We start from the raw sequence: 12,325 nt of genomic DNA on the forward strand, positions 1-12,325 counted from the left end.
GGAAGCTATTGTATAGTGAAACACGCGTTGTGGTTTCGTAAACTACAGTAAGATCTCGCAATAATGTGTTACTTGAAAACGTTATGGATGATTCTCATCCAGAATCAGTCAACTTCATTACATTATTGACATTATTTTATACTCGAACATTGGCATTAACACTTTACTCGACCTCCACACATTATCGAAAAAAAACTCCTTCACTTCCTTTATAGGCATACACATGAAATCAAAATACTAGTTCGACACAAACTTCGAAGTTGTCTTGAACTGTGAATGTTGGAGTATGAACAGTCATTCCAATAATTGCATTAACACCCGGTATACAGAATAGTCGAAAACCAAACACATCAGTTTTCAAGGGCAAAAATCCACGAAACTGCCAATCGGTATCAATCTATGTATCCGAATGCCTATAAGTTCTAAGAAGGGATATTTTTGTCGATGATATCATCACGGGCAGCTCATCTGTCTCTGAACCATTGAATCTACAGACTGATACGATCCACATATTGAATAAACCCTTGAACCCTTGAAACTTCGTAAGTGGATCAGTTGACTTCTCAGTCATAGTTGACTGATCAGTCATTCCCAAAGTTGTTGAAGTTTGATACTATCCACTTAGATCTGGAAAAACACTGAAGATCATAGGTCGATAGTGAAGCCCAAACTTAAGTCCAGAATTTACAAATATTACATTTCATGTCTTCCCTCAGAGTCCAGTGAAAACACATTTCCTTCCCTAGAACACATATGGTGTCTCTCGACGAGCGTTTTGCTAATCAAGCTAGCATAAACCGTGTTAGGAATCACACGTTAAAAGGTAAGACCTCGTTAGTCCTTACCTCGCACAAGTTTCTCAACTTCTGAGAGTTGTCGTTCGTATGAGGGCGACAGCTGATTAACAGAAAAACAGAACAGACAGATCATTGGGAGATGACTAAAACTACTTCTAAAAGCCATGTTGATGTACCTCTTTTCTACTTACCAAGTTCCTTCAGGGTCTCTATGAAAATCCTTTTGCAAACATCAAGGTCTTCCATTGTGTCTCAATGGAGTCAATTGAGGATGAACTTTCTCGAGTTTCTTCTATCCAAATTCTTAGAACATAATACGCCTCAAAAGGCGTCTGTAGTATACTCTAGAATCTTTACGGATGATACATCGGAAACTCAACCTCTTATTACAAAATCTAAGGTAGCCCATCTCAAAGTGACCTCGAAACCACGCCTATCAAAGTTTTCCCTGAAAATAAAAAACCTTTGTCCGTTAATCGAATACAAGAGGAAGTTCCTCTATCTTTCTAGGTACACGTGTCTACAATTCCTTATGATAGTCGGGAGCATATCACTCTATCTCCACTTACGGCCTGAAAATTCCTTCGAACTCACCAAAAAAATTGAATACACGTTTATTCAAAAAATGTCATCAATACTTTACTTTACTTTTTTCGAAGCTTACCAAGATTCAGCGCATTCTTTGCTATATCTCACGTTTCATTTACATTCGAACATAACGTCTAAAGGCGTCAAGTCGGGTGATCTAGGTGGCCAATAATGTTCCCAGTTACGTCCAATAAATTTGCCTGTGAACATTTGTTGGAGGGTCTGTTTTACAGCAACCGTGTGATGTATTGGTGCGCCATTAAGCTGATACCATAGGTCGTATTTGATACTTAGAGGCATATTATCTGAAACTTCACTCACCTCATTATTTAAAAGGTTGAGATAACCGACGGATGATAAATTTTCCCTAAAGAAAAATGGCCCAATTATTTGGTCGTTAAGTATCCCACACCATACATTAGTTTTAAAGGAATACTGATCACCACATTCAACTGTGAAATAGGGATTTTCTTGGGCCCACCATCGGCAATTTTGAGTACTTACCGTTCCATTTGAAGAGAACGTTGCTTCATCTGTCCATAAAATTTTATACGGAAACTTTACATTTTCTTCTCTCTCTCCTTGAAACCAGAATAAAACCCCAAACGGACATCAAAATCTCGTTCTTTTAATGTGTTAATAAATTTTGGCTTGTTAGGCCAATATTTATTCTTTAATGAAATTTTTCTAACACTTTCTCTCTTGTAATCGGTATTTTTTATAATATCGGTTATGCTCGTTTGCCCGTGTTCAATAACTTTCAAACAAATGTTAAGTTGGGCCTCCTCATCATATTTACTTGGAGTGTGATTTTTCTTAAATTGATTTGCTACGGATCCTGTTTCTCTGAATTTCGACATTATCCTCGACACAGTAGTATGTTGAACATTTTTTCCTGGATGCCGTCCTTTAAAAATGTTAGCTACTTGCCGGTATGGTGTATTCTCACCACATATTAAAACTAATTCTATTCTTTCCTGAAGAGACATTATTGCAACAATAACTGTTGAAAATTTGACAAGTAAATCAACAAATTGACAATACCATAGCATGCATTTTGTTTGTCAATACCTACTTAAAAATGTTATTTAACGTGATTTATAATAAGCATCCTTACCGCCCTAGTTACTGTTTATAAATCATCTGTAAATACTGAATATTGAAATTTTGATGTAATTTCAACTCTAGTGATTTTATTAATATCTACTTATTGCAGTTTTTGAGTTGTGTCTGCTTTTTCAAAATTGAAGGTACTTGATGTTTGTTTAAGAAAATACCCAAGTGATTGAAACTTTGCACCAGTCATATTAAAATGTTTATAGCACATTTTTAATTTCTCTCTAAAAATGTCCGTATGAGTAAAAATTTATCAGAAAAGTTGAACTCCATGATGAGTTTGTTATGTATACATGAATTGATGACAATTAACCGAACTTGTTTTTTTAAAATAAAGGGGATATCTGTCAAAAATAAGCAAAACGTTAACTGTATCCTAGTTGCATAAAATTTAGCATATGGATATACAATTGCCGTAGACACAACTTTTTCAAGTAACTTTTTGTTAAATTCGATCTAGAAATGCACTTTTTCAATTTTTTTCAAAAAAAAGTTGAATTTGACAAATATTGAACGTCAGTGGGTCGCAGTTGGCCGCATCATTTTAAGTTAAATTTAAAGCACAAACAAGTGCCGAAGTTAAACTTCATTGAAACTTTTCGAAAAAAAAGTTTCCCATATGGTGCGCAGTTTAATGGTGACACTGTATGTACTATACAGGGTGTTAATTAAGTGTGTACCATAAATTCAACAGACAATTCTTTAGGTAATTTTGAGACGAAATGTTCATATAAACATGGATCCGCAAATCCTTCGTTCTCAAGATACAGGGTGTTAAAATAAAAATAAAAAAAAAGTTATTAGTGAATATCTTAAATATCCTTTACCTAATTTTGTTGTAATTTGACAATGGTATTCATAACATCAAGGAGCTAATTTATTCCGAACGTGATTCAATTTATTAAGTCCAGTGGCGTCTCGAGCGGGATTTGAACAAATATTTTTAACTTAAAAATGTACGCCACTGACTTTTGTGCAATTTTCATTTTTTCTTTGGATTGAGCAATTAGAACTTCAGATTTTTTGTGTCTTGAGTTTTTTTCGTATCTGGCTTAGTTTTTAAGAAAAAAAAGTCGACCTAATTGCATATTCCTGTACCGCACAAGGAATAATATGGGGAATTAAATGTTTCTTTTGGAAATTATTATTTTTACAAAATTAGCTCCTTGATGTTACAAATACCATTGCCAAATTACAACAAAATTAGGTGAAGGATATTTGAGATATTCACGAATAAATTTTTTTTATTTTCATTTTAACACCCTATATCTTGAGAACGAAGGATTTGCGGACTCATATGAACATTTCGTCTTAAAATTACCTAAAGAATCGTCTGTTGAATTAATGGTACATACTTTATTAACACCCTGTATGTACTTATTGAATTCAGTACCCCTCTCTGGTCTCAGTTTTGATCTCCACGACGATCGAGTACTGACTCCAGGATATGTTTCAATTCTAGCATTATTAATCAGTTAGGGCGTCTTTCAAGGTGTAATATATCAATATGAAATTCTCAAGTGACAATCCCAAAAATACCTGCTAGCAAATTTTGTCCATTGCCAGAGTTCTAAAGCTTCCCGATCAATCCATTTTGTTTCCCGAGTAGTTCATAAGAAATAGTTATTTTTTCGTGGTTGCTATATATTACGTATTCTATATTCAGTAGTAGCAAACTCATCTGATTTGTAATTGAAATAAGTTTTGTCGAGCTCCTGCAAGAAGTATAATGTCAGTGATTTTGGTTACAATTAGAGTGAAGATTGCTAAAACAAAATGGATAGTTCAAATCCGAAGTACCTATCAGTAGCATCAAAAGAAAAAGACGTAAAGCAAATCCAAGATAGAGTGGATGTAAACATTGACATGCCCTACGCACGTGATATTGAAAATCCCAAGAATTGGCCAGGGTCGTATTCAGAACCAACATCTTGTTGATCGCAAATGCTATAACATACTTAAGAAAACTTTTTTATAATAACGAGTGAAATGCACAAGTTTTGCAGTTTAACGGGAAAAATGCAGATAATATGTGTAATATAAAAAGATTTTCATTGGATTTTTCACAGCGCACTCAAGCATTATATGAAAAGAGACGTAATTATTTCTTTATTGATAATTTTTATTTTATGTAAAATCAAACGGAATATTAATCAAAATTATTCAACTGGATGAATTTGTCTCTACATCAGTAGTGTCATCCTCACCAATCTGAATTATCAGTGGCTCGATTTGTTCCTCTATTATGTTATCAAGCTTTCACATCTTTGTCTCGACTTCCGATATCACATGCCGAACACACTTCTCCCATTTCTTCGCTGTGACTCTTTTCAAAGCCTCATCAAAAAGTACTTTGAGATCTGCAAATTTGAACGTGGTGTTATGCTGAGCTACAAAATTCTCCACATCCGCCCATATTAACTCGATGGGATTGAGCTCGCAGTGGTATGGAGGCAGGCGAAGGACAATTTTGTTTTGGCCTGCTGCCATCTCATCGACTATATATTTTTGGTATTCAAGCTTGCGCTCCTTGACAATTTTTAGCAGCTGTACTCTTAGCATTGAGTCTTCAAAGCTAATATTCTTTGATCGCAGTCAATTTTGGATTTCAACCTTCTTTGAAGACGTTGTCGGAATCTTCTCTAACCGTCGCGAATGATTCTTCTTCGACTCGAAACACCACAGCCCTTCAGCAGCAAACCCATTCTCATTGCCGATGTGACAAATAATAAGCCGTTTTCCTTTACCTGACATTATGAAGAGGTATGTAAGTAAATAAAACAAATACGAGGGTTATTTTTTATATATTGAAATTGAGGCAGGTCTTTATATAAATATAAGTTTACCTGATGGATTTGTGGATCCTGTGGATAGTCCATCTAGAAAGGCCCACCTAGATGAGGTCACAGTTTCATCGACCCATACTTTAGGGGTAGTATGATCGGCATCAACCCAGGTTTCATCCATATAATAAATTGTTTTCTGTTGTTCCCTATAATATTTAATTTTGGTCAAATACTCTCTCCTCCATAACACAATTTCCTCTATATCTAATAATAAACTATTGCGCCCTCGTTTTTTCCATACAAAATTCAAATGTTTCAATACTTTATGGAATGTTGACCGCTTAAAACTTGGCAATAAAACATCTTCATTTATTTCTGTGAGTACTTTGTCTATCGTGGGTATTTCATTTCTGAAAAAGTACTCATACACTTCCCTCCTGATTGCATGTTTATCAGCATCATCTATTGATTTTATAATGGTTTGAAGATTCTGATTTGTATTCGGTTTGGAAAATGTATGATTTTGTTTATATTCCCGTAAAACATTGTAAATCGAAGCGCAACACACTTTCGATATGACTTCGTCGACAGTCGATGTCTCAATTTCTTCCATCTCTTTCTTGAACACATTTAAAATCACTTCTTTCATCCCAACATTCAAATGTCTTTTTTGGATCGTTTCCTGGCTGGACTCAGAGGATAGCTCACAGTGTCATCGGCAGTGTCTGTACTGGACATCTTGGAAAACCATTTTAAACAATATACTATAACGCACGCCACACAAACACGCAAACGACTGATAACAACCCTGTGCTGGTATCGAACTCGTACCAAGAAGGCGAATTCACCAATGAATGCTGCCCTTTCCATCTGACACTGGGCGATCACGTGAACATCACGCTTCGGTTTCATTCTGTTTTACTCTATCTTGGATTTGGATAGACTTTAGACCAAAGTAAAGTGGAAATCTTGTACCGTTGGTTGCTCTTAGCGAACAAACAATGAACAAAGTTCACTGACGATTGTTGAACATAAGAATGTATTACATAGCTTCTCTATGATCGAATTGAAGAAACAAAACTATGTTGAGAAAGCAAGTGGAAAGTTACTTCGAATTTGTCAAGTTCTTCAATTTTCTCCGCAACCCAACCACTATTCTCCATGAAATGCATCGAAAGAGTTACTTTGGCACAATAATCCGACACCCAAACAGAAGTAAAAACTCGGAGTCTAAACTGATTGTTCGGCAAAAATTGCCTGAGACTCAATTCATGTATTTATTTATCTTATATTTTTCATTATTTTTATTTTTTTCTGAAGTTTAATTCATTACATATATTTTGGTGTAATCAATTGTCACTTTCAGAATTCCTTTACCTTTCTCTGAAAAAATTAGTTCATAAATTAAAGTAGAGTTTATCAATCAGCAATAGTTAATGAAAACATAGTCATTTGGACCTGAATCAGTTCTCTTACCGCATAACTGCAAAAAATCTGCAAAATTTGATTTCCAAGGTCGGTAAATAACTTAAAATTGAAAGCTTGCAATTAGTTCCTATCATTGGATTTATTCTTCCAAAAAGAACCGGTTTCTCGAAAGCTGATCAAAGTCGTTGCAAGTCTTTGTATTCTGGGTATAGAAATGATTTAGATTATTTGCAAAAGATCTTGGACTCCTAAGCACAAAACCACCAGTGAAAACGGTGAATGTCGAAAGTGAATATATACTGGAAAAATTTCCTAAGACTGCACTGATTTAGTTTCTAGGTCTCAAGGGATCAGTGGCAACGAGAAAGCTAATATATTTTCTTATTAGTCAGGCAGAAGACAGGCAGTAAACAAATCTGGGGAAATTAATTTTAAACGTTCAAGCCCGACTCGGATATACTTACACAGTACACCTACTGTGTATAGTATACCAACCTGCACAGTACCTACACCTACTGTGTGGGTATATCCGCGACGGGCTTGAACATTTAAAGTTCATTTCTTTAGATTAGCTAATATCCTTGCCAAGTAGGGTCCTGGTCCTCCTCTCTGAGACCTAATAACCTGGATGGTTGCTTACTTGGCACCACCTGAAAATCCTCCGAAAAAATCCTAGATTAGCACAGGGAGTACGAAGTTGAACTGAAGAAATTGCGTTGCTCCGATTCTTAACAAAACCCTCAGCTAGGTGTAATGCCTTACGTGAGCGCAGTTTGTATACATCACCATATATGTCGTTATGTGCCATCAACATACTACCGGGGTAAGCTTTATATTTAGCCTACATTTGTTTTTTTTCTCTGTTTGTAATTTAGAGAAGCTCATTATAGCTGCTATTTTGGTTCAAAATTCAATCTCTCCTATCCCGCATATTCTTCCAGCATATTCATGCAAGACTATATAATTACGACCACAAAATAATTTGAAATGCCTCGAAAGGAACAAGCAGCACTGGGTTAGCATCGGTGTATTTTCCTGGTTATGAGGAATTAATGGCAGAATCGGAAACTTTTAGATCCGAAGATTAGGTCCTTGACCCAATTGAAAGGTGTTTCAAAACGAACAAGGGAAAGTCGTATAACTCAATGAAAGCTAGACTGATGTTATAGTTGAATGAAGAATGTCTTGAGGTTGGCAATAGCTCTTCTAAAGATACTTTCGTGTAAAGTACATCCCTTTAAGTTTGTTTTCCAGGTCTAGAAGTGATTTAGTTTGAAAGAGACCTCTAGGAAGCCTTACCGAGACATGGAAAAGCTTCTACACACTTTGTCTTACAGAAAATGAGATCATTTGTTTTTATACACATCATCCATTTTTATTTGGAATAATACTATCTGGAAACGTCTTAATATTTCGAATTCAATTCCGAACGAATATGGCACACATATCACGAAATAACATACACTCCGAACCAGAGGGGACGTTATTATTTATTCCTTTTTCATGGATTTTTGAGATTGAGATCGACGCGGGCCCAGGCGCGATCTCCGCCAAGTTGGCGCAGTTCGTCGAGTGGGGGGACATCTCACGGGGAGGGGTCGGCTCGCGAAGGCGCGTTACTCGACTTGGATCCGTTTTGCTGGTCGTACGTTCACGTCGAGTTTCTGTTTACCGGAGTCATGCACTCGTGATTGTTGTATACGCGTCGTATTCCGAGTTCTCATCCTGTACCACGTTGTAAGTGACTGTGTGCGCCTTATTGGTGGTTTTGTGACAGAAACAGGATTGGATTTTTTCTTTTTGACCAGTGGGACTAGACGTGTTCACAACGCTGGAACATTTAAGGCCTATTGTGGCTTCTATCACCACCTTAATTGGGAACTGTGATACTATGGAAGCCACATACTGCGTCGGTAATGATTTTGATGTTAGCCGGATGTTCGACCAGTACTTGTATAAGGTAGGATTTTTATATATATATTTTCAATTGCAAGGTCCTGCTCTCAAGCTGTCTATTCTCTTCCCAAAAAGATCATTTAGAGGTCTTTTTCTGATATGTTTGCCAAAAGCAAACCACTTGAACAATTTTTCAGATTTGTAAGAAGAATTTTGTGTTTTCTCAGTGTTTTCATCAAGTACGGCCTCGAAAACTACAATTAACTCATTATAATAATAAGCTTTATTATGCATGAAAATAAATTTCATCTTCCCAACCTCCCAAAAATATCAAGTGTTTAAAAACTTCAATTAGAATATAATCAGCTTATAGGTAACTTTAAGGTAATAGAAAGAGAAAGGCACATGTCTATAAATATCTATCTTCACGAACATATTGTTGATCTGTAAGTAAACGTGAATTAAATTTTCTTTATTCATCATAAGAACAAATCAAAATTGGTATATAGTTTAATTTATTTGGAAAAATAGACTTAAATTGTTAAGATATTCAGGAGTTTATGTGTTCAATAACTAGAACAGAAATATGGTTGTTGAAAATTGAACTGTGTTTGACCTTCAACTCCTCCATTCTTTTCAACTAAACGGTGACATTGCTGTCCATACACACACCTCCTACAAGCATTTTGGATTGGTTGCGATCTCATTGTATAGGTAATACGGTAAGAACTGAACACACATTGTTTTAGAAAGCGGCAATTCATAAAGCTTTTTTCTGAAAAGTTTGTTTTCCTCGGTGTTTTCAGCCTATGAAGAAGGAATGAAAGTATACAGTGAATTCTGTTTCAATTTTCGATAATTCATTTATAGTTCAAATTATAAAACCAGGTACTTGGAAGTTCGTTAGACTCTCAAAACTAGCATTTGAATGTATAAGGATTGGAAATTTGTGAAATGATAGAAGTAGTTTTGAAGTGGGGTTTGGCATTTTCCAGTTTTGCATTACTCATTCATTAAGTTATTCTGATGAATTAGAAAAATAAACGTTATTATTAATAATCAATTAATAATTGACCATTACCACTGAAGTTTTAATTATGGTATATGGGTGCAGTCAATCCATAATCTGAAACAGGATTTTTATTTTTATTGAAGTAATAATTTGTGGGAAAATTGTGAATATATCTGTCAGGTATGAAAACAACTTCTTAATTATTCCTTTTACTTATACAAATTTAAAAAAGCTAGTGGAAAGAATAAGAGAAATCTGTTAGATTTACATTGAAAAGACAAATTAGTTTTCATTCAATGAGAGGTAGGTACAAGATTAATAACAAATTATATATCAATTGAACAACTTGGAAATGATCTTACAATACATAGTAAATTGAATAATTTAACAAAACTGATTTTACAGTTACACCTTATATATGATGAAAGTCTTATTCAACAATACTCTCTGGTATGATAAGTTTGTTGGAAATAGCCCCGGACATAAAATCGTAAAATATTGGCTTTAAGTACTTACTTTCAGCGTCACTCACCATAATTTCTTGTGAATCATAACGTTGTCAATCTGGAATACTCCTTACTTACTCACTTGTGGGAAGGAATTCGTTGCCAATATTAATGGTCTCGGAAGAGTTGAAGATGTTTTCATTTTCAACATACGTTTCGTCTCTTAGTTTTCTTCTATATCCTTCCACTAGCGGTTCGTTCCACAAGGGTCATAGCTGGGAGTAGGCTGTCACAGTTACGTTCCTAATATGCAAGTTTGCATATTAGGAACCATAATGTTTGGTTATGGGACTTGTGAAACGTTCTACCAGGCGGGTTCATCTCCAAGTGAAAACACTTGAACTTCTATTCTTATCGAGATTTGTGTACGACCTCCTTTCCAGCTCTCGATGGACAGGGTATGTATGCTCTCCCGCGAGAGTTATATAATGAGCAAAAATTATGATAAGTGCTTGAAAAAATTTTCCCTACAAAATTACATGTCTTGCGTTTTGATTCCGTAGTAATCCAAATGAAAGTGCAAAACGATTCGAATTATGAATCAATCATTCAAAACCAAATTTGTCCGAGATGACTTTTGATTAGAAGTTTATGCCATCAGTGAAATACTCTTAGTGGTTAATAAATAAAAAAAAATTAGAATAACTTTGACTTCTTCATTCGATAAGCTAAACTCTAGCCGAAGGAGTCATTACAACTCAAGGTATATTGTCTGAGGGGAACATTATGTTTGTTGAACGATACTTCACAGTTTTGGTAATACCTGATTCATAAAATATAATGATGACGGGGTTAATAAATATAGCTGCAGTCAGTTCAAAATATTGCTTATTCGTAATTATTCACTAAATTACAAGACCATAAAAAATGATTTTCACCAGCCGCGCAATCGCGAGTATAATAGGAAGGTATTCCATTTTTTCTATAGTAAACTTTTTGTATAAAAGTAATACATAAATACTTTGCCAACTCTGAATCGTTTCAATAATATGTACCTATTCTGACATGGAATTTGTTTATGGCCATAATTCTTGTTTTATAATTATTATAACTTTGTGAGTCATTTTCCGGTTTTGCTGTTCGTGGTCTGCAAGTTTTTCATTCCTGACGTTTCGTATTCTACTCATATAATCATAATCAAAGGCGATAACGCGTTGAGGACGGAGTATTTTGGTTGTCCTCAAATCAGATCCTACAAAATTGTTTTGATGCATTCCGCTGGTGCTGGACGTGGCTTCATTCTTATGGTTCAATCAAATGACCTATATAGGAGAGCGTTTAAGTGTAGGTAGCCAGATTTTATTGAAGTCGATTTTTTGCGGTTGAAATTATTTATAAGTTTCTGAATTTGTATGGCTTCCCTATATAGACTGAAATAATGACTCTCAATTCTATAGAGGAATTGACGATAGCGTGGGTGGTAGTTCTCGAAGTGCATGTTTCGCTACTGCTGATTGATCGGTATGCACCAGGTGACAATTTCACAATTCTGGGTACTTCTCTTCGTTTTTTTTTTTCTGATTGATTCTTGGCCGTTATTTGATGGATATCCATAGTAATTTCAAAAAATACTCCTCACGATTTGATCTACACAAACTTTATTTGAAAAATATCACAACATGTTTCGCTAGCACAGTAGCTTTCTTTCTGATATTTTTCAAATAAAGTTTGTGGAGATCAAATCGTGTAGTTTTTGAAACTTCTCTTCGTGGTTCCAATGTAGACCGATCCACAGCTACAAGGTTCTGTGATACTAATTGACGTCATCTTCAAGATTCCAACCCATACTTTTCCCTGGAAGTGGTAGCTTCAACCCATCTGAAGACTGCCCGCAAACTTGTCCCGCGATGTACGCTGCTTGGTAAATATACTTAGTTGAAGTTGTCATAGATGGTAGGACGATCTGTACCGGGCTGTTAAGTGTAGCAAACACGAAACACGACCTTTCTAGACTGAGCGAGAGTTGTTAACGCACCCTCTTTTATACTCTATATCTTAATCAGAAATTTTTGGAGGACTTCGTAGTGTTTTGGGTTACGACAAACAAAGAAAAGTTTGGACTTGGAGTTGTGAAGGTCTTGAGTGAACACCTCAATGATACCTTTTTCGTCAGGAAAAATGAACCAAACTTATTGTGTTCTCTTGTCTGCTGATCTGAAGAGATTGAAGCTGGCAGATGGGCTACTAATTTTACCC

At 35.4% G+C, this 12,325-nt stretch overlaps 1 protein-coding gene across 8 annotated transcripts in view; it reads left to right on the plus strand.

Moving 5' to 3' along the window:
• Window positions 1–8,330: 8,330 nt before the first annotated feature.
• LOC111518249 (TOX high mobility group box family member 4) overlaps window positions 8,331–12,325 on the plus strand; it is a 249,801-nt gene continuing 245,806 nt past the window's right edge. For 4 of the 8 annotated variants that reach the window (XM_074175318.1, XM_074175322.1, XM_074175320.1 and 1 more), the window contains exon 1: window positions 8,333–8,675. Coding sequence is in view for 3 of the 8 variants with exons in the window: in XM_074175313.1 (XP_074031414.1) it covers window positions 8,607–8,675 (69 nt within the window). In the remaining 5 variants the exon portion in view is untranslated. Of the gene's footprint in view, window positions 8,676–12,325 lie in introns of all 8 variants that reach the window. The other 4 variants (XM_074175313.1, XM_074175314.1, XM_074175316.1 and 1 more) reach the window with 2 other exon arrangements.

Source organism: Leptinotarsa decemlineata, unplaced genomic scaffold (assembly GCF_025532065.1).
Source record: "Leptinotarsa decemlineata unplaced genomic scaffold, Ldec_3_MD MMD2_tig00001019_RagTag_RagTag, whole genome shotgun sequence".
Taxonomy (NCBI): Eukaryota; Metazoa; Arthropoda; class Insecta; order Coleoptera; family Chrysomelidae; genus Leptinotarsa; species Leptinotarsa decemlineata.